This window comes from Saccostrea echinata, unplaced genomic scaffold (assembly GCF_033153115.1).
Source record: "Saccostrea echinata isolate AGI-Se365-2 ecotype Australia unplaced genomic scaffold, CSIRO_AGI_Sech_v1 ptg000054l, whole genome shotgun sequence".
Taxonomy (NCBI): domain Eukaryota; kingdom Metazoa; phylum Mollusca; class Bivalvia; order Ostreida; family Ostreidae; genus Saccostrea; species Saccostrea echinata.
Window position 1 is genome coordinate 29,588,202 of NW_026889803.1, and position 22,441 is coordinate 29,610,642.

Consider the following 22,441-nt stretch of genomic DNA (forward strand, 5'->3'; position numbering starts at 1 on the left):
TATGTGGGGGTTTTTTTCCTCATATTTATCAAAAGGAAATACACACTTGTACACATTGAAAATCAGGTATTTCTGCTTTAGATGAAATTTCAGTACATTCCAATGATCTGTAAAATATCTGTAAATATTTGATAATGCTTGCACAATTTTCCAAAGTATTTTCATCAACAGAAATAACTAATTTCACAAAGTGCACACTTTAAACAAGAAAGTATACAAACAAGTCAGTAGCATTTGTCGATACATGTATTTTACATATTCTAAAATGAGTACAAATTATTTGAAAGGATTTCAGCAAAATGATCAAGGAGATGAACATGTATACATGTACCAATGAATAACATAATTAGATCATGTACTTGTATAAAAATACCATATGACATGGAAGTGTCCTTAGCAAAATTGAAATATCTGCAATAAAATTTGTCAATATATTTAATCTCTATGTAAATTTATGACAAATCATAAGTAATTCATATTACATGTACCTACAGCATATTTAACACATAAATGAGTATGAAATCACAAATGATGGTGTCTCGATCTAACAAACAAAGATACATATATACATATATACATATATATATATATATATATAGTTTTTCATAAAAATGTTTATGTATTTATGCATAAAGCATGAAATATAAAATGTGAATACATTACAATGAGATTTTACAATCAAAATGATACTTCAGCATACATATAAATATAGAATGCCTTGCATGTCAAATTCTGACAAGATGAAGTACATCTTCCCCATTCATAATTATTCCAGATATTTCCTAATTCTTTTCTCTTCTTTCTCTGTCAACTTTTCCCATTTGTCCTCCCTCTGATCTTCCATCACCATATTGAAAATTCTTTGAACTGTACCCAAAATGCAAATCCACCAATGTCCCCTTTCTGAACAATTTGTTTGTGGCACAGAATAATCTCTAAAAATTATTTTTAAAATAATTAGCATTAATAATAACAACAAGAGGTCCAGGGACCACATTGTTCACCTGAGCAACAATGGCAAACTCACTTAACTCTGACACAAGTGGCTTTTGTAAAATACAATACAAAAAAGTGCTGGAATAAACTGCAAAAGTATTTTTTTTAATATTTGTTCCATACTGATCAAATTTACTCAAGTACATTGCAATATTACTTTAAAACAAACTTTTCATTCACCTCCACCAATCCCCTAAATTTCAAACAGCAGGTTATTAATTTTTAATTCTCTCAGCCCTTTCCATCTGGTGGTAAATAGAGAGTATAGTGACTTTTGGTCATCTCATAAATTATGTCAAATATCAAGTTATGTTTCAGATATCCGGGTTCAACTGTATAATACATAGGCAGCAGCTCATCAATGTATTCCAAAATCTATGCTTCAATTTAACATAAAGCATGCACTTCTATACTCAATGATTCACAAAATGAAAAATTTCATTTAACATTTATTAAAATAGTATTCAATTCATTTGTACATGGATGACATACAAAACTGTACAGAACATTTTCAAAGAATAACAGACTTCAACCAACTGTACAAGTATAAAAGCACTATATAATTGTAACTAAGGGTACTTCTCACACAAGTAACCAATACTATATTTACATACGAAAAGATGGTGAACTCTATTGAATATTCATGAATATGCAAATGCAATGCAGAAATTTGAGTTTTCGTTTTTTTTTCCTCCCCTAAAATTGCTTAAATGTGTACATTAATTAATAGTAGATACCATTTACCATATATACATGTACATGTAGATACATGTATGTATAATTTATTGCATAACTAAACTGATGGATTTATACTGAATGTATGATTTGTCAAAAAGAAAGTTATTTAATCATGGTAAAAATGCAAATTTGTAATAAATCTTTTAACATGTTGAATTCAAAATTGCTATCTAGTCAAAGTATAAAATTTCTAGTTAACAACTTCAAGCATAATCCCAATTACAATAAATAAATACTAAGCTTTGTTTCTTTCATTTTTAAAAACATATTAAATATTTCTTAAAACCAACAGCAGGGTAAATGCTCTCAGAAATAAATTTTCAAAACTGCAACAATTTCGAACATTAACAAAACAAAACAAATTTTATGAAATACATGCAAAGCCTTTCAATGTACAATTTTCCCAATGTTTTGCTTGCTCAAAATTTATTCACTTCTTTAACAGATGATGTAATTTGGCAGTGACATTCAATTAATTCTTACATTCAATAGATGTTTTACTAAAATGGCATAAGAAACAAAAGTAGCTGCCCAAGTCAAGTGCACACAATATATAATGAGTACATTTCATTCTCCTCTCTTGCAAAGCAATAATTCATCTCTCACACAATTACCTCCCCTTGCACAAGGCAAACACACATATAAAATGATATCATCCCAGCTTGTCTTTAAGACTTGAAATTAAATACTCTTAACAACATGCATTTAATAGCACTATATGTACATTAAAATCACTTTGATTTCAATAAGTAAGTTGTTTTTCACACTTCTTTGAATTACACATTATGGAACAAGACTCCCTGTACTGAGAAGGAACATTCAAGTACTGGTAATGCACTCTTCAATGTGGATGAGGATTTCTAGATTTTAATATTATGTCCCTAATCAATAAGAGCACCTACTTTCAACATCCAACTCCATTCTCACAGAACCACACATTACAATCAACATTTTACAATTGGCCATGAAACTAGCCTTAATATCCTTCAAATGATTACAATAGGTTACCATTTTTTCTCAAGACTGATTTTTGATAAATCAAGTAAGCTATCACTATGACAACATACAACAGAATACTGAAGTGAGATCATGTGAATAGAATTACTCACATGACCAAAAAAATGGAGTGATATAGACTCCCATCTCTCTGTATACAACAAACACTTGCCTATAGTGACAATTTTCTTCTCATGTATAGCTGTTTCCTCTCTTTTTACCATCTACATTTCAAATATCATCTTTACTTGTCATAAAATAAAACAAGTATTCTTCATATTAGGTAAAATCTGGACACAATTTCCCCCTCTGTATATCTCGCTACTTCAACCAAAGAAGATTTTAGGTTATTCAACATTCATATCAGACCAAGGTGCTCATTCAAACTACCAAAACAACCAATTATCGATGTGTTCTGCATATTTGAGTTAATTAAGAGTGCCACGACAATTAGGAGCCCCACACAAACATGGAATCTTTTCGTCTTCTATAGGGAACTTGTAATCGTATGTTATTTCTTCGTTGACGTCAATGTCTCTCTTTGAGTATATCACAATTTTCTTTTGCGATTCCACTGTGATGATCTTTGCATAACAATTTGGCTACAAGAGAGGAAAAAACCCTTAAGAAATGAACATCACAAAAAATTAATACATTGCATTTATCAATATTTGTCATATGGTATATAATATTACAATGCCTGTCTGTCAAATATTGATGCATGTCCAAATGCATGCATCATCAAACATTACTTGGCAATGTAGCTGCCAATTATTTTTATGAAGTAATTATTTGTAAAGAAATCCTTTTTTTAACAAGAGGCCCAAGGGCCTTAACGGTCACCTGAGTACAACAATTTAGAGGATCCATAAACTGATAAATGAAGCTTTGCTGCCCAATAGCAAGGAAAACAGTATGATGAAGATCAGCAAAATAACTGTTCTAGTATCTTTCTAGCTGTCCCCCATTTATCTCTATTACCATGCAGACTTTTAACAAAATGTCTATATTATTAACTCTCACATTGGCCTCACTTGGCCTTTGAAGAACATTTAAAAAGATAAGTTATTTATGTTTCATTTTTATTCATCTATTATTTCCAAGTCTACCTGATTATTAAAACTATGAAAGTACTTTTTGTATTATACAATAAATGTTATTGCATAATTCTCTTATTTTATTAACCTTTCAAATACATTATCTACAGTGATTAATTATCAAAGGTGAATGGCAAAGGGGAATAACTTCACTCAGTAGAATACAAATTAACAGAGCCCTGGCCATTACCAGAACACTTGACTAAATGGTCAAGATGTTTAAAATTCTGGTAAAAATACCTTGCTTATTAAAACTATTACTCTGTTTGCTTCCAATATGCCCAGGAGCAGAGGAGATTTTCAAAGAAATAATGTATTTTCACTATTTAACACAGCCCTACCCTAACACCAGAACCCATGACCTGGGGTCATGAAAATTTACAAATTTGGAAGAGGTACCCTCATCATCATAACTATGCAATTAGTTGAAGATTTTCAAAGAATTCACACACTTTCACTATATAATCAAATAGAGCCCCCCCCCCCCCCTTTCTGAGAAACAACAGAACCCCTGGGACCACAAGTTTTAAAAATTTTGTAAAAGCATCTTTGCTCATCATAACTATACACTTGTTTCTTTGCTTTATAACCAGGAGTAGAAAAAAATATTTTGAAAGAAATTATGAATTTTCACTATATAATCAATAGAGCCCCCTCCCCTTTCACCAGAACCCCTGACCCAGGGGCCATGAAATTCACAATTTTGGAAGAGGCAGCCATGCTCATCATAACTATGTACTTAGTTAGTATATTTCATACCCAGGAGTAGAGATGAAGATTTTCAAAGATTAAATGTACTTTCACTATATAATCAATAGAGCCCCGCCCTAACACCAGAAACCCTGACCCAGGGGCCATGAAATTCACAATTTTGGAAGAGGCAGCTATGCTCATTATAACTATGTACTTAGTAAGTTTATTTCATACCCAGGAGCAGAGAAGATTTTCAAAGATTTAATGCATTTTCACTATATAATCAATAGAGCCCCCCTAACACCAGAACCCCCGACCCTGGGGCCATGAAATTCACAATCTTGGTAGAGGCACTCTTGCTCATCATAACTATGTACTTAGTAAGTTTATTTCATACCCAGGAGCAGAGAAGAAGATTTTCATACCCAGAAGCAGAGAAGAAGATTTTCAAAGATTTAATGCATTTTCACTATATAATCAATAGAGCCCCCCCAACACCAGAACCCCTGACCCAAGGGCCATGAAATTCACAATTTTGGAAGAGGCAGCTATGCTCATCATAATTATGTACTTGATTAGTTTATTTCATACCCAGGAGCAGAGAAAAAGATTTCAAAGATTTAATGCATTTTCACTATATAATCAATAGAGCCCCGCCCTAACACCAGAAACCCTGACCCAGGGGCCTTGAAATTCACAATATCAGTAGAGGCACTCTTGCTCATCATAACTATGTACTTAGTTAGTTTATTTCATGCCCAGGAACAGAGAAGAAGATTTTCAAAGATTTAATGCATTTTCACTATATAATCAATAGAGCCCCCCTAACACCAGAACCCCTGACCCTGGGGCCATGAAATTCACAAATTTGGTAGAAGCACTCTTGCTCATCATAACTATGTACTTAGTTAGTTTATTTCATACCCAGGAGCAGAGAAGAAGATTTTCAAAGAAATAATGCATTTTCACTATATGATGTATATAGCCCCACCCTAGCACCACAACCCCTGACCCTGGGGCCATGAATTTCACAATTTTGGTAGAGGCCTCAATCCTTATTACAATCATGCCAACAGTTTGACTGCTTGATGTCCAGGAGTAAAGAAGAAGATTTTTAAAGATTGCATTAATTTTGGTGGTTTTAGCCACACCCCTCAGGCCCCAGGGGGGCAGGGACCATGAAATTCACATTTTTTGTTCCCCTTTACCCATAGATGTTATATGCCAAAATTGGTTGAGCGGTTTCAGAGAAGAAGCTAAAAATGTTCAAATGTTAACGCACTGACGCACGACGAACACCGACGGACAAAAACGGATAGCAATAGGTCACCTGAGTGACTCAGGTGACCTAACAAGCTAATTCAGAGAATTTGTGTCCCCCGCTTAGGGAAAAAAAGAACATGCGCAGTTCGGGGAGGGGGGTCGGACTCCCCCTAACCCCCCCTGGGGCGAGAGAGGCCATAGGGAGTTATGGTATAAAAGGATCAGTGCACTTAAGCTATGAGAGTTGGGTCCCGATGCTTTGCCTAAAATAAATTTCCGAAATTTATAAACTTTTTGAATCAGAATTATTAAACAATATCTTAAGAGCAGGATTTGACATATTATATCACATGGAAATATTAAATAATGCCGAGCGATACTGGTTTTTGCGACAGGGGTCTAGCAGTTTTGTCACATTTCTATTGTTATTCATATGCATACCAGTTTTCAACGACATTGTTTACATCGAGCCGCAACTTGTCCATTCGTCTCATTTGCACAGAATGTGTATTTTGATCTAAACTTATACATATCCAAAGGGCAATGTTGGACAATTTGCCGCTCATATGTAATTTTTTGAAAAATTCTCCAAACTTCAGTCGAGTTAGCTACTAAATTAACAGGTCACCGAGTGTCAACCTATTTTGACCCGTTTGATATTATAATCACTTCACTCACGTGACATTCCACTGTTTGATATGCTTTCATTGTGTCTGTCAATCGAGGGCTGTACACACAGATATGTATTTAAGTACAAAATTTTACTATGTATAGACTTTTAATACAGTGAATCATAAGATTTTTCGAATCTTATAAAACTGTATTAATAATAGGGCAATGCTCTATTTCTTATACAAGTCTTAACTTACCTTTCATTTTTAAACCAATCAAAAGCACTCACATTGGGGTCATCCTATTTTTATCATAACAAAAAAAGCATATGGTAAATAATGGTCGACTTTAGCAGTAAACATATGTTTTATGAGAAGGAGATCAAAAGGAGTAACTATATATATATATATATATGTGATTGTAAAAGTTGCTCAAATGCTGCATTATCTATTCTAAAGAAGTTTTTATAACCTCTGGGGTATTCTCTTTGCACCTCATCTAGCGATGCATCATGTGCACAAAGTACATGTACGAGTGTTCCGCCGCTGTTTTCATTATCAAGAGAGAGAGAGAGAGAAATACTGCAAGGGAAACACGTAGTAATACATAAAGTCTATTATTCTGATAAGACATGTATAAGCGTGTGTACAGGAAAGTATGATAACACAAATATTATAATACTTGCATTATATTACAAATCTCGCCGTGTGTACCGGCTTCAAAATATTGAAGAATTTTGCGAAAATTTTGTTAGGGTCTTAAAGTTTACATTGTCTTCTTTCAATTGTGTTTTTCGTTTTGAATTTTGAAGGAAATTCTGGTATTGCCAGTGCAAATCAGGTGCACGATTAGTAGGTAGCTGTGCTAGCTCATGTCGCCTCTGTATTATGGTCTGCAGGTATCTACAGACACATTCCTAAACACTAGTATCATACCTGACAATATTTGGATTTCCGAAATGAAACAGATATTGAAGACAAGAGCGAGTGATTATCGACATAGGAACGTTGTCGAATTTTCTTTGACCATGGTTTTTAATATCAAATATACTTCTTCCATCAATAAAATGTTAATTTAAATTACATTTATAGTTTCTTTATTGCATAATACACCCATATGGGACAAGCAATACAATACAAAAAAAAAAAAAAAAAAGAACAACGAATGTTTATAAACAATAGGCGCAATTTAAGTAATTTACTCAATATATGTTACACCGATGTGGACCTTTTATTTCTTAATTCTGATGATTGTTTTATAAAAGTGCAAACTTCAATTGTTGGACTAAGTATATATTCAAGTTTCTGTATGGGTGATTTGAGATAGAATGAGGAACAATAATTATATAGCATGGTTTGTATAAGTATATTCCTTGCTTGTATATTACAATTACATTGTAAAAAGAAATGAAATTCATCATCAATAGCATTACATGAAGTGCATAATCTTTTCAGATAGTTTGTATTTCTTGGGATTTTCATGTTAATCTAGCAACTCAATTTTTTAGTTCAAATTTTATATTTCATTTCCGAATGTTGTTTATCTATACATGCATATAATAAAATATGTATCACCGTGAGAACTACTTACAAGTTAACTTTAATTGTTTCACTACATGTTTGTATTACTACGTACTGCATGTACAGTGAATTACAATTAAATGTAGTGTGACATTGAAGTCATGTAAATGTGAATCTTTCCTACAACATACATTCATTCTTTGAATTGAAAGGCATTCAGCATATAAAACGCAAAATGGTAAAGCTAGAGTAAAAAAAAAGGGGGGGTCATTTTTTTTATACATAATATATATACGAAAACCTTAAGATTGAGCTGAGTCGGTGCTAGGCAGCAAACATATGGATACGAATCATGAAAATGATCAATATGTATGGCCATGAATCATTTATTATTTGTATGAATCTCTCTCTCTCTCCTCCATTTAAATTCATACTGTATGTGGAATAAATCTTGAAATAATGTGCAAATGTTTACATTCCACCTCCATGTGATTTAAATATCTCCGCCCATTTGCGGGTACCTTAAATTCGAAAGTGGTCCAATTCAAATTTCCGGAATTTAAGGCTTATACATGTTCTTTTCAATGACGTTGTGTGGAATTATAGAGATATGTTTAACAAAAAATTCGAAGTATAAATATCAAAACCATATGTATGCACAATAATCATAGATTAATTTAGCAATATAGTCTAATTCAAGGCTTAAAATGGGTGCCCGAAAAGGTTACAAATGACACTCTAAAGTGCACTTATTCTTTCATTGCAAAAGCTCAAAAGCTTCTTGAGATATCGCCCATAAACGAAAGTGTTACACACAGACAGAAATAGAGACAGACGGACGGACAGACAGACCCAAATTAATATCCCTCACTTTCAGTGAAGGCAGGGGACAAAAAATTGTTAGACCAATAAAAAAGTAATATGGACAAAACAAATGAATTAACACTGTGATAGAAATAATCTGAAATACAAAAAAAATACTTGTAGCAGTACGTATAAATGAAAAACTGTGAATACACAACAAAGTGAAAATCAGAGTTTTTCTTATTTGCTAAAAGTAATCCTAAAATAATACAAAGCAATATACTTGTTTTTCTTTTTCATTGCCATTACTCTCATAACTTACATTACAACAATGATTGATGAAGCGGGCCAGGTTACCACACTTTGTGGCATCGATAATGGTCTCGGTGTCCACCCTGAACAGGTAACTGCTGCCACACCCCTCTGCTTCGTACTTCTTCTCCCTCAGATCAGCCAGAGACTGTCGAAGACTTTCTCCTACGTATTCTATCACCATTTCGTCAGCTGCGATAGGTTCCAATGCAAACAAGCCCCAGTCATGAATGCCGCTGCGAGCAAACTTCAACTGTTTCTTTCTCAACTATAAAAAAGATTACATTATTATAAGTTGAAATTTACATTATCTTCAAGATAAGAATATCTAATAATTTTTTTTATTTCAAAAATAAAATCAACAAGAGGCCCAGGGGCCATATCGCTCACCTGAGCACTATGGCTAGGAAAAAGCAGAAATCACTTCAATCTTGAAAGGTTGAAAAGTTTAAATATAAAAGTGGTTGGGGGGGGGGGGGGGGTCAGGAATTGAACAAATTTGAATCTACATTATCTGAGGATGCTTCCATTTAAATATGACCAATCATGGCTTTGCTGTTCTTGAGTAGAAGATTTTTAAAGATTTAACCTATGTATTCCTATGTAAAACTTTGATCACCCATTGTGGCCCCACCCGACCCACAGGGGTCATGTTTGAACAAACTTGAATGTACACTATCTAAGAATGCTTCCATATAAATATGACCAATCATGGCTTTGCTATTCTTAACAAATAGTTTTTTTTAAAGATTTTTACTATGTGTTCCAATGTAAAACTTTGATGGCCCATTGTGGCCCCACCTGACCCCCGGGGGTCATGATTCGAACACATTTGTATGTACACTATCTGAGGATGCTACCATATAAATATGACCAATCATGGCTTTGCTATTCTTAACAAATTGTTTTTTTTTAGAATTTTTACTATGTGTTCCTATGTAAAACTTTGATCGCCCATTGTGGCCCCACCCGACCCCCGGGGGTCATGAGTTGAAAAAATTTGAATGTACACTATCTGAGGATGCTACCATATAAATATGGCCAATCATGGCTTTGCTGTTCTTGAGAAGAAGATTTTTACTATGTGTTCCTATGTAAAACTTTGATCGCCCATTGTGGCCCCACCCGACCCCCGGGGGTCATGAGTTGAATAAATTTGAATGTACACTACCTGAGGATGCTTCCATGTAAATATGAGCAATCATGGCTTTGCTGTTCTTGAGAAGAAGATTTTTAAAGATTTTTCCTATATATTCCTATGGAAAACTTTGATCGCCCATTGTGGTCCCACCCGACCCCAGGGGGTCATGAGTTGAACAAACTTGAATCTACACTACCTGAGGATGCTACCATATAAATATGACCAATGATGGCTTTGTTGTTCTTGAGAAGAAGATTTTTAAAGATTTTTCCTATATATTCCTATGCAAAACTTTGATCGCCCATTGTGGCCCCACCCGACCCCCGGGGGTCATGATTTGAACAAATTTGAATCTACACTACCTGAGGATGCTTCCATGTAAATATGACCAATTATGGCTTTGCTGTTCTTGAGAAGAAGATTTTTAAAGATTTTTCCTATATATTCCTATGTAAAACTTTGATCGCCCATTGTGGCCCCACCCTACCACCGGGGGTCATGATTTGAACAAACTTGAATCTACACTACCTGAGGATGCTTCCAAGTAAATATGACCAATCATGGCTTTGCTGTTCTTGAGAAGAAGATTTTTGAAGATTTTTCCTATATATTCCTATGTAAAACTTTGATCGCCCATTGTGGCCCCACCCGACCCCCGGGGGTCATGATTTGAACAAACTTGAATGTACACTATCTGAGGATGCTACCATATAAATATGACCAAGTATGGCTTTGCTGTTCTTGAGAAGAAGATTTTTAAAGATTTTTCCTGTATATTTCCTATGTAAAACTTTGATCGCCCATTGTGGCCCCACCCTACCCCCGGGGGTCATGATTTGAACAAACTTGAATCTACCCTACCTGAGGATGCTTCCACATAAGTTTCATGTTTTCAAGCACAGTGGTTCTTGAGAAGAAGATTTTTTAATGATGCCATTAATTTTTCACGAATTCTTAATTATCTCCCCTTGGAAGAGGGCATGGCCCTTCATTTGAACAAACTTGAATCCCCTTTACCCAAGGATACTTTGTGGCAAGTTTGGTTGAAATTGGCCCAGTGGTTCTTGAGAAGAAGTCGAAAATGTGAAAAGTTTACAGACGGACAGACGGACTACAGACAAAATGTGATCAGAAAAGCTCACTTGAGCCTTCGGCTCAGGTGAGCTAAAAAGTGAGGAAAATAAAACACTACAGAGGTAAATAATGATATATGTAAAAATTGTTTCTAAACAAACTAGACTCTTCAAGGTACATGTATTGCCTGTGGATACTGCATGTAATATCAGAAAACCTAAATGCCACTATATATATATATATATGTAGTTACCAGTATTCCTGTTACTACTTAGTAAGAAAAATATTTTTTCTGTTACTAAGAATAAAACATTTGTGTGTGCAATTTCTTCTGCTTGAAGTCAGACAACCTTTTGCAAATGGACAATCATGATGAAGCAACTCTGACAGATTCAAAAATTCTGTAGAATACCCATGCAGTTTTTTTTTTTTTTTTTTTTTTTTTACAATAAATCAAAATCCCTAGCATTTGATCTATTTCTAGGTATTTGCTCTAGTTTCTTATATATATATACCTGATATGCCAAGTTATAAGGACATCAATACACTGGAGTTCCATGTATTTCAATCAATCCAGACAGTAAATAACAGGACTCTTTTTGTTGGCAAAAATAAAGATTTTGAACTTGAACTTATCCTAAAAACTTTACTTAATATTTGATATTTGTCTGTTCCTGACATGTAACTTAATGAAGTTTCATGATAATTAACTATAGAAATAAAGGGGAACTAGGTTTTTTGGTGAAAATGTGACTTCTCCCAGAAAGACATACTGACAAAGTGATCCCTAGGAGTCTGCTATGTAATGTTGAGAAAGTGACAAAAAAAATAAAGAAAAGAAAAGAAAAAAATCTTTATTTTCATCCATGTTCTCAACATTGAAAATGAACCAAAAATAAAGTTTGAGTAAAAAAATAAGCCATCAGATACATGTACATATAAAAGCCATAAAATTCAGAGTTAAAAAAAAATAAAGATATATAAACATATGTAACATTCCAATTCATAATCATTCAATTTCCTTGGTTTACTTCTTATGCAAAATGTTACCTTCATATTACAAGCAACTACCTGTAAACATTTTTTTTTTCACATTCAACATGGCTACAATGTATACAAATAAATCATTACTTCTACAAAGAAACCAATAAATACGTACCCTAAACTGAGTAAACTTGAAGAGATCTAAATACTGCGAGTCAGCAATGGTAACTTGGAGTCTTCTGTTTTCATGACGAGCTTCCCTGGATTTTTGAGTCTTCTTTTCCTGCAGACATACACACAATGTAGAAACGCTGAATATTTTTTTTTTTTAATTTGGAAAAACAAAAAAAGGCCTCAACAGTCACCCAATTATCAACATGAATATGTGTGAGATGAATTTTACAGTTTTTGTTAAAAAATTATCACAATCTAGGACCTGAAATCTAGAGGATTCCAACTTTCAATATTTTTTGGCAAAACGCTCATACTTGTATTTAATCATCACGCCTTTCCCTGTTTTTTGTTTTTTTTTTAATCCTGGAGTAAAGAAGATTTTTAAAGATATAATGAATGTTAAATGCATATGCAACTATGCTTAATCTAGGGCCTAACCCTAATCCCTTTCTGTTCCTTTTTTCAATTAAGGCACAATTATGGTAAATAGTTCACTTACTCTGACAGCTTCTGGTGGTTCTGTCATTTCTGGTTCTTGTGGATTACTGAGCCATGTCTTGTCTTTGGATGTCAACTTATAATACCCTTCTGTTCTTGCACATCCTGTTAAAAAATTTTGATATTATTAGTACTTTGTAGATTCTTACAAACTAACATGCACTTTTTGATTGTCATCATGATATACATGATGTTTATAGTATGTATCTGTACATGCAACGGACCACAAAGAATTAATATACATGTATGCCCTCTAATAAACAAAATACCTGTTTTGTGAGGTTTAGGGAATTCCATCTCACTCTTTTTCCTCTTTTTGGATGGCACAGGATCTGGTATATTGGTGCATGGATGATCCACCCATAAAATATCATTTACCCAATATCCCATAGGGTCTTCTGACTCAAGTAGATTTTCATATGTCTTCTTCATGTACTTGATGTCTTCATCATCAATTCCTTTGCTATACATATCAAAAAACACTAATCTCTCCTCTTCCATCTTCCGGGGAGGGAATTTTTTGATTGGTTTTGGAGGAGGCAGAAGATTGATAAGTTCTCTGCTGCCCCTAGACCTATTCAAAAAGTCATTGACATTGAAGGAAGTGGATTCTTTTAATGGTTGCTTCCTCTTCCTCTCTTTCTTCACAGCTGGCTCTTTCTTCTTCTTATCTGCTGCAGGAGTGGATTTAGCAAGCTCCTGAACGATGTCTGGCACTTGAGGTTTCTGCTGCTCAACAAGATCTCTAAGATGAGGCTGGGGAGGAAGACAGTAATTGTGGTCAATGAACACTTCGTACGGTGTTGTATTTTCATCCTCATCTGCCGACATGGTACCGTCTGTGTCATTGCCATCTGCTGTAGGAGGAGGCAGCACATAATCATGTTCCACCAGGAAACTTGGCTTCTCTTTCTCCTGGTCAACATCTTCTTCCTTAACTTCAGCGACCGTGGGTGGAACTGAAGGAACAAGTTTCTGATCTTGTTCTCGCTGACTGAGAATTTCTGAGGCCTTCAGCAATGTCTCAAATCCGAAAGCCTCAGTCTCCTCTGAAATAACAGGCATCACTTCCTCCTCCTTCTTCACCTGTTTGTCTTCTTTTGAGATCTGTTTTTTGGGTGATTCTGGGATTTCCTTTTTCTCCTTTTCCTCTTCTTCATCCTCTTCCTCCACATCAACCTTTTCATCACTAAGAAAATATACAGAAATTTAACTTTTGGTTTTGCCATTTTCACATTTATTTCAAATTCAAACCAATTATTTTTGGCAATATTTTACAGTTTGTTTTTTTCTTTACTTTCTGAACTTTACAGAATATGTATCAAATATTTTTTTTTTCTTATTTCAATTTTATAGGGTGTATTCAATATAAATTCTCTCCACAACATAAGAAATTCATTGAAAATTCTAGCTGGTTCTGAAACCAACTTTTTAGAATTAACCATCAATACATAAACATGCATGTTTTTCTTAAAATTCCTTGAAAAATTACAGTTCTCAAGCCTGCTGCAAACTGGAAATTTGTACACTGCACCTATTTCATAGAAACAAAGACATTTTATTCAATCTGCAAAACATACCTGTCCTCCTCCTCCACTGATATTTTCTTTATTTCCTCTTTCTTTTCTGCTTTTTCTTTCTTCTTTTCTTCCACTTCCTCTCTATAAACAGACAAGAAGTATTAAATGGAATTTGCTCCTATTACAGAGAGAACAATTTCACAGTATTTACATATATTGTATGAGTGTCATATACATGTATGATAATACTAATTTCTTAAGTCGAATTCAGTTTACTACATTAACAGTCTTTACTTTTTCTCTACATCCACGTGGACCTCTTTCTTTTCCTCCTCTTCCTCCTCCTCCTCTTCTTCTGACTCCTCCTCCTCTTCCTCCGATTCCTCCTCCTCCTCTTCTGACTCCTCTTCTTCACTGCTGTCCACATTTTCTTTCTCTTCCTCCTCCTCCTCCTCACTGCTCTCCACATTGTCTTTGTCCTCATCCTCATCTACAATCATGATAAACAAATATTTCACGATTCAACATAATCATATGCTTCACTTTCACACCACATTAATTCAATCACCAAAAATATGAAAAAGAATACATCCATTAGGTACATGCACTTGAGCATATACACATGGATACATATGACCCAAAATAGGTTTGCATGTATCTTTGCTCAGGTCCCAAAATTTCCACTGTCATAACCCCCAGTCAAAGATACTCAATATTTAGTGGACCTACTGTGTATCTGTAAATCATTATACTGGAATTAACTTTTGATCCCAAAATCAGAAAAAAAATTTCTTACCCTCAGATTCTTCCTCATCCTCACTGGAGCTGTATATAGGTTTGCGTATCCTGGATGGTTTTTCTGACTTTACTACTCATTTTTGAAAAAGAAAGAATAATTACATTTAATACCAACTAAATATATTTTTTATGTAGAAAGAAAAATTTATCCCATAAATTGCTGCTTAGAGCTACGTATACACATACTGTAAATGTACTTTTTTCCATGGTATCATAATTCCTCGGAATCGCAATTTCTGTTCAATCAGTGGGTAGGAAATTTTAAAGATTTCTGGACTGCTTTTATATTCTTAAATGCATTTTAAGTACACTGTGACAAATTTCTGCAGAAAATATGGGACTGAGTACATAGCGTAAATTAATCCCATGGGGGAAAAAAGTATGTCTACAGTATTAAACGTCAAGTAATCAAACTTTGACACATTGCTACCTGAGGACTTCTCTATTCTGCTGCTGTCAGACTGTTTGCTCTCCTCATCCTCTGGTGGTGGTGATGGTGGTTTATATTTTTTCTGTCAATTAGATAAACATACCCATTTTTTTTTCTCCCACATATTTAACACAAAAAGAATTTTTTTTTAATTTCCTTCAAAATTTTTTTATCAAAATGAAAGCAATTCATACATACCTTAAAAGAAGGTAGCCTGGGCATTCCACCCCTGATACCAAGGAATCCACCCCCCATGAATCCTCCCATATTGATCTCCCCTTCTCTAGACCATGGATGCTGAGGTTCAAACAGGGAAGCCAGAGTGGATGTGACCTCGCTCTTCCCAACGGTAACTGTGGACGGTTTGGATGGAGATGATGGTTTGTCATATGACTTTTCAGGAATGAGACGGGCTGATTGCTGAAATATGAAGAAAACACAATTTATGATTAGCTTATAGAGGTCATAATATTTTTTTCCTAATAGAGAAGTTCCTGAATCTAAAATATTTCAAAGAAGAATCTTGTATCTAAAATATTTTAAAGAAGGATATAGTATTAAAAAATTTTTGCCTTAAACCATAAATGCATTTTATCAGATCTGAACATGTAAAACCTGTCTTAAGTAATAATTTCCTACATTAAATTACAAAAAAAAAAAAAAAAAAAAAAAAAAAAAAAAGAAAAAAACAACAGCAGCCATGAAAATGAAGCGTTATCATGAATTGAATGCATGAAGAAGAAAATGGATTATTTAATGCATACCACTTCTTTATATTTATTGGATTCATCTGACCACCAACCATCAAATGACTTGAAGGCTGAGTTTTCCACCATTTTCTTACACATATCCTTTTGCATGACAGATTTTAGTTCCTTCACAAATCCTTCCAATACATCGATAAACTGCTTCTCCATGGCTTCACTCTCGGCTTTAGTCTGCCCTATCATGGGAGACTGATTCATCATATCATTGTTATACTGATTGTAAAAATTCTGGTTGTAAACCTGCATATTATTGGCACCCATGAAGTTATAGTTTGTAAAAGTGGCCCCATAGTTCATGCCCATGTTCTGCATTTGCCAAGGATTGGCCACAAAGTTAGCACTGTTGGCCGCATCGGGGACTGCTCCTTCTGGAATTATGGGATTGACTTCAATGTTTTGGTCATCACTGTTTCCTGAAGAAATGCTCATTTCATCATCATCCTGGGTTACGTCCTCATTGTTCCCAGGTGGAGCCACTGGAATGCTATCAGGAGTAAAGTTTGTTAAAGCACTACCATTGAGCTGAGAACTGCCTTCCCGGAAATCCAAATTATGAGTTAATTTTCTATCTATTCTCTCCCCTTCATGAGAAACTGGCGTATAGTCTTGCCCATAGTCAAAAGGGGTTCTAGGTTTTTGAGCATCAACACAGTTTTCCTGCGGTGTTTTAGGTATCCTTTCTGATATATCAGCATGTTTATTATTGTACCTCCCTGAAGGAGGAGTCTGTTCTTTCTTTCTTGAATCATTAGTTGATTCATCTGATGGACTTCCACCAAAGCTATCTGAGATCCCTCCCACATTCTGCAACAGACTCTGAATACGGGATTCCAAACTCTGTGGCCTTGGTTCCTCCTCCGTTGTTGTTGTGGGCTCTGGAGGCATAGGTGGAGTTTGGGGCCTTGGAGGTGGGGGCTGCTCCTTCTCAATACTGTCCCTCCTAAAGTTATCCCCTCTTGGCTTAATACCAAGATCCCTATCAAATCCCCTAGGATCCCTGTTATCATAATCAAAACTATTCCTATTGTCATACATTCTATTATCATGCATTCTGTTATTACGATTATCATAATTCCTCTCCATTTTATCATGGTTGAAATCCCTGTCCCTATCATCTCTCCTATTTCCATGCCGATCTCTTCGGTTGTATGAATTATCATAATCCCGATTTCGGCCTTCATATCGGTTATCTCTGAAATCTCGATGATCATGCCCACGGTCATTCCTATCTTTTCTCCAATCACGCCCTCCTCGCCCACCTCTGTCCATTCTGTCGTACCCATGTCCGTCCCGACTATCTCTTCTGTCTCGATTTCTGTAGTTGTGTCGATCATGATACCTTCCTGAATCCTGCCTGTGGAAATTTCTATCGTTCTGTTGTACATGAGGAGGCATGTTGTTTGAATTAAAATTCGGGGGAGGTTTAGAAAAGTCTATTTTGTTGGGGTCATTATATAAATCTTTTTGCTGATTGAAATTGTCCTGCCCACGGAAACCTCTCCCACCTCGATTTCCATAATTGTCATAGCTGTTGTTATTCCCCTGGTTTCCAAACCCTCCTCCAAGGTCATTGGGTTGATTGTTGAACCTGTTATTTCCTTGATTGAACTGGTTTGGTGGAGGGGGGAACTGAAAGTTGCCTCCTGCCATGTTTGGGGTCATAGCTGGGGTCAAACCTGGAGTCAATCCTGTATTTGTAATGTCAAATGAACCTTTGGTTGTTTCCTGGTTGTGCGTGAAGCTACCCTGAGAAAATACAGACATGGGGGTCCCTGACACATAGCCAGTATCTGCACTGTGATGGCTCATATTCTCTCCTCCATGAAAGTTAAGATTTTCTGGTTTTCGTTGGTTTTGGAATTCTACTTCTGGATCATATGCCTCCTGCTCGAATCTTGTCTCAAAGCTAGAATTTCCAGACATTGATGATGACAAACGTCGATTTCTTGGGTCTGTGTTCTGAGCCACTGGTGCAGGCACAGGAGGCAGTGTCGCCTTAGGCTGATCAGACAGCATATCCTCAATGATTCTCTGTCTCTCCTTTCCTGTACAAAGTCAAATCTACTGTAAGTATCAGCATTTCATTATATACATTCTCTATCAGGACATCTTTTTTCAACCTTTAATGATTAAAAGTACAAGTGCATGTATTTAACTGAAAATTCCAGTCATTACACGAAAGTGATGGTCCTTTTATAACGCACTTGAATATCTGATTAACTAACTCTACAGTAAGGTTTAAGTTTAGCTTAATACTGATCAGAAATTCTAGGACATGGTCATAAATTTGTTTTTTTATCCATTGTAGTTATCTAAATTTAAGGGTGATGAAGAATTAGTGTGCTAGCAATTGCACCAAAAAATACCAAAATATTTAACTTGCTGATGAAATTTACATACAGCTTCCATAAAGGGACATATGAATATATAGTTATCATTAAAAAAAAGTGCATGCAAATCACATGGGAAAACAAGACAAAGTTACATACCACCAGAATCAACATAAACACTCATTATGTTTCCCATTTTGGAGGTCTGGTTCAGTTTGTCTGCACATATCTTAGCTGACTTTGCTGACATAAATATGACCTAAAATGATCAAACACAATCATTATCACCAAACAAATAATCCAAATTATTTTCAAACATATACTAGAATCCATGCAAGATTTTCCCCTCTAAAGTAAAGAATATTCTTGCAAATTTTTCAGTTTTTAACAACAAAATGTAAGTTGACAAAGTCACTGTTTTTTTTTAACCAACTGCCAATGAATTTTACCTTTCCTATGCCCATGTGTTTCTTGTTTTTTGGATTATAGTAAATCTTAACTTCCTCCAGCAACCCAAACTGTTTGACCATGTTTTCTAAGAAATCCTTGCTGATGTTGTCATTTAAGTTGGTAAATGTCACTTCATTTGGTGGGGGTTCACCAACATAGTAGTTGTCATACTGAAAAAAAAAAGAAAATTATTTATATGCAAGAATCAAGATTCTGAGGCCTGTTCAACACAGCGAGTGCTCGCGAACATTTCTGTTGGAAGGATCAGGAATTTTGGCGAGCGCTCGCAAACGTTCGCTCTGTTGAACAGGCCTCTGATCTCAGTTCAAAATTAAATTTAACATCTAGCACTGCATATTGAATTGCGATAAACAAGATACAATTTTACAAATAGCACAACTGGCAATGACTAACTTTAACCTGTTAGTCTCAATTCAAGTCAATTACATATATGTACAAGAAAATATTTATGGCCAACACACTTACAATGAGTTCATGTTTTTCTAAAAGTAGCAAAACAATGCAATGTACTGAATTATGGAGAAAGTAAAGCAATATGACTATCCCAGAGGTACTCTTAAACCCTGATTTGAATGCCTAATTTGGAATTTTTTACAGACAGTGTTGATAGGTTGATACTCAACAATGTTAAAATAAATTAACTGACATGTTAAAAAAAAAAATCCCTCTTCTGAAGTAACATACATGTATCCTTGATCAGTGAAGTAGGGGCATATAGAGGCATAATAAAACTGCACAGCTCTATTTTTTGTACATGTTGTAAGAGGAAAATGTGTAAAAAAAAAAAGATCAACTCATCATATACCTTAAATCTTGGCACAGGCAAATCTGCTGGCATTCTTTGACTCCATAACCTTTGTAGTCGGGATCTTGGGTCTCGAACGTGTACTAGTCTATTATCCTGTAAAACATAGCTGCACTATGAATTTACTTTCTATACTATCTACATGTATATACATTTACTAATTATCCTTCTTTTTTTTTTCAAACATAGCATAAATTATTTAGCAATTTTTGTTTACTGGTTAAACATACAATCACTTCAACCACCTGCTCAAAATAAAAACACACACAAAAAAGGCATTATCAAATCCCAAAATAAAATGATATGAATTTTTTCCTTTCCTAACAATTTCAGGGTACCATTAGTGATGGGAAATTGAATTTTTTTTCATAATCGATTATCGGAATAATTGGATGCACTTTAATCAATTAATAATCGATTGATTTCAATTATATTAAATTTGTTCATTTTTTGAATGAAGAATAAATTGGTTAAAAATTCTGGAGTGATTTATAAATACATTTTTCATATAGTTTGTATCATTGGATTCATGTATTAAGTTACTATGTAGGATTTAGTTAAATTCAAAGAAGAGTGAATCAAAAATCAAAGGAATAATTTCCTTTCACTAATATTCTGAATAATTGATTATCAAAATTATAATTGTTTATCTATAATCGGGGACAATTTCGATTAGATAATCGATTTAATCGATTAATTGGTACATCACTATAGGTACCATTATTATTCATTTCATCAGAATCTCCAAAACATATCTGCAATTATTTTGCTAGTTAAAATTTCATACTTTAAACTCTGGAGGACCCAAGGTTGGTAATTTTTTCATTATCATCAAGAACACAGCGAGAGTAATTGGACACAGGTAACATTAAGCTTTTAAGTATAAAAATATAAATGGGTGTCTCAAATTAGATGAAATTCGTATGAATAAATCTTTAAAACAAGAGAGAGTACAACATTCTTTTCAATATCTAATTAGATGTGGAAGCACAAAACATGGTTTTTTTTTTACCATGTAAGTGTTAAAAGTGTGGAGCATTTCATGCACAAGTGAAATGATATGCCTCCTTCACGATATGATACATGTACATATCATATTGTTTTGTCACGGTACAGTTATTTTTCATTTGATATATTTTGATAGAGGGGAACATATCCAAAGCTGTTTTATGTTTTGTTTTACCAAGACTAGTAACTTAATCTACCTGCAAATTGAATAAAAGAAATTTATTTGAATGAGGTGACCTTTAAATTAAAGATCATTCCTCAAAAATCACGTTTTTAAAATCTAATCATGCTGTGTTGCATATTTTATGATTGCCTAACCCAACTGAATAACTATCTCAACTGAAAAATGAAACGAACTGAAAATGGAGATTTTGTACAGTGTATCAAGCATAAAGTACCGCTGTGAATTGATACCATTGTGAACTGCATCACTACTAATTTCATTCATCATACAGGGCAGTAACTCAGCAAAAAAATAATAATAATAAATTTCAACAAAAAAATAAATTAAAAAAAAAATCTGCTCTTAAGCAATTGTCTAACCCTCTCTATCAAGTGAAATCTTCAGTGTTATCATACACAAGTTTGGACATTCATAAGAAAAGTACCCTGTATTGTAATAACCCATCATCCCATTAAAGGGAACTAATTCTGGCATGAAACACTGGAAGACCAAGCATTTAGCATGTAACACCTAAAGCATTAAGTGTCATCATTTTCTGTAGAAGTTTGTCCCAAAAGAATTGAATGGTCCTTCACGCCATCTCACCGTTGGATCAACGCCCTCAAATCTGTAGATCTTAGTGGATCCTCCTCTTAGCATAGGATCAACCAACAACTTATAATTACGCCTCTTCTTATCGGCTTCCATTGTCCACCTTTTAAGTTACAAGCCTGAAAAATAAAGAAAAAGATCATGATAATGAAAGGAACGGCAGATAGAGTTCGGATCCTGAAAAAATGCACCCAACAAAAATGTAAACAGTAAATAATGGCAAATAGCTCACAGCATAAAGGGTAAAAGTATAATCCAGTTTTTGAGTGCCTGATATAAGTTTGCAACAACTTAACAATTGTCTTATGTAAATAAAACATAGCTAAGTCATTCAAACTTAAAATCGCGCCTTATCAATTATTTCTTTCGCCTGTAGAGACAATTTAGTGAAGATGTTTCAGTTACATCTTTTCAGAAATCTTAGCTATCCCAGAATGCTTTTCTAGCGAAATGCTAAGCTAGGCTTTTAGGCATTGTCCGTATTTTCGAACAAATTATATTGAAATATTTTGAATCGTAAAAGTACAAAAAATGAAGAATCAAATTAGTTAAATGTTCAAATGCTCATTCTCGTCATTGCAATGATGGTTTAAAGAATAAAATAAATGACTTAGATCGAAATCCCAATCTATGTT

The 22,441-nt window shown here is 34.4% G+C and overlaps 1 protein-coding gene across 1 annotated transcript; it reads right to left on the reverse strand.

Moving 5' to 3' along the window:
- Positions 1–1,432: 1,432 nt before the first annotated feature.
- LOC133172009 (histone-lysine N-methyltransferase SETD1B-like) lies at positions 1,433–22,239 on the reverse strand. The gene is made up of 16 exons (XM_061306811.1): positions 22,039–22,239; positions 21,801–21,925; positions 20,024–20,119; positions 19,197–19,367; positions 18,907–19,006; positions 16,415–18,462; positions 15,849–16,070; positions 15,651–15,732; positions 15,219–15,290; positions 14,717–14,912; positions 14,483–14,563; positions 13,172–14,091; positions 12,904–13,007; positions 12,406–12,513; positions 9,042–9,299; positions 1,433–3,332 (listed from the first exon to the last, which is right to left on the reverse strand). Exons 2-16 carry the CDS (start codon positions 21,900–21,902, stop codon positions 3,159–3,161), a joined length of 4,734 nt encoding a protein of 1,577 aa, XP_061162795.1. The 5' UTR covers positions 21,903–21,925; positions 22,039–22,239; the 3' UTR covers positions 1,433–3,158.
- Between the last annotated feature and the right edge of the window lie 202 nt (positions 22,240–22,441).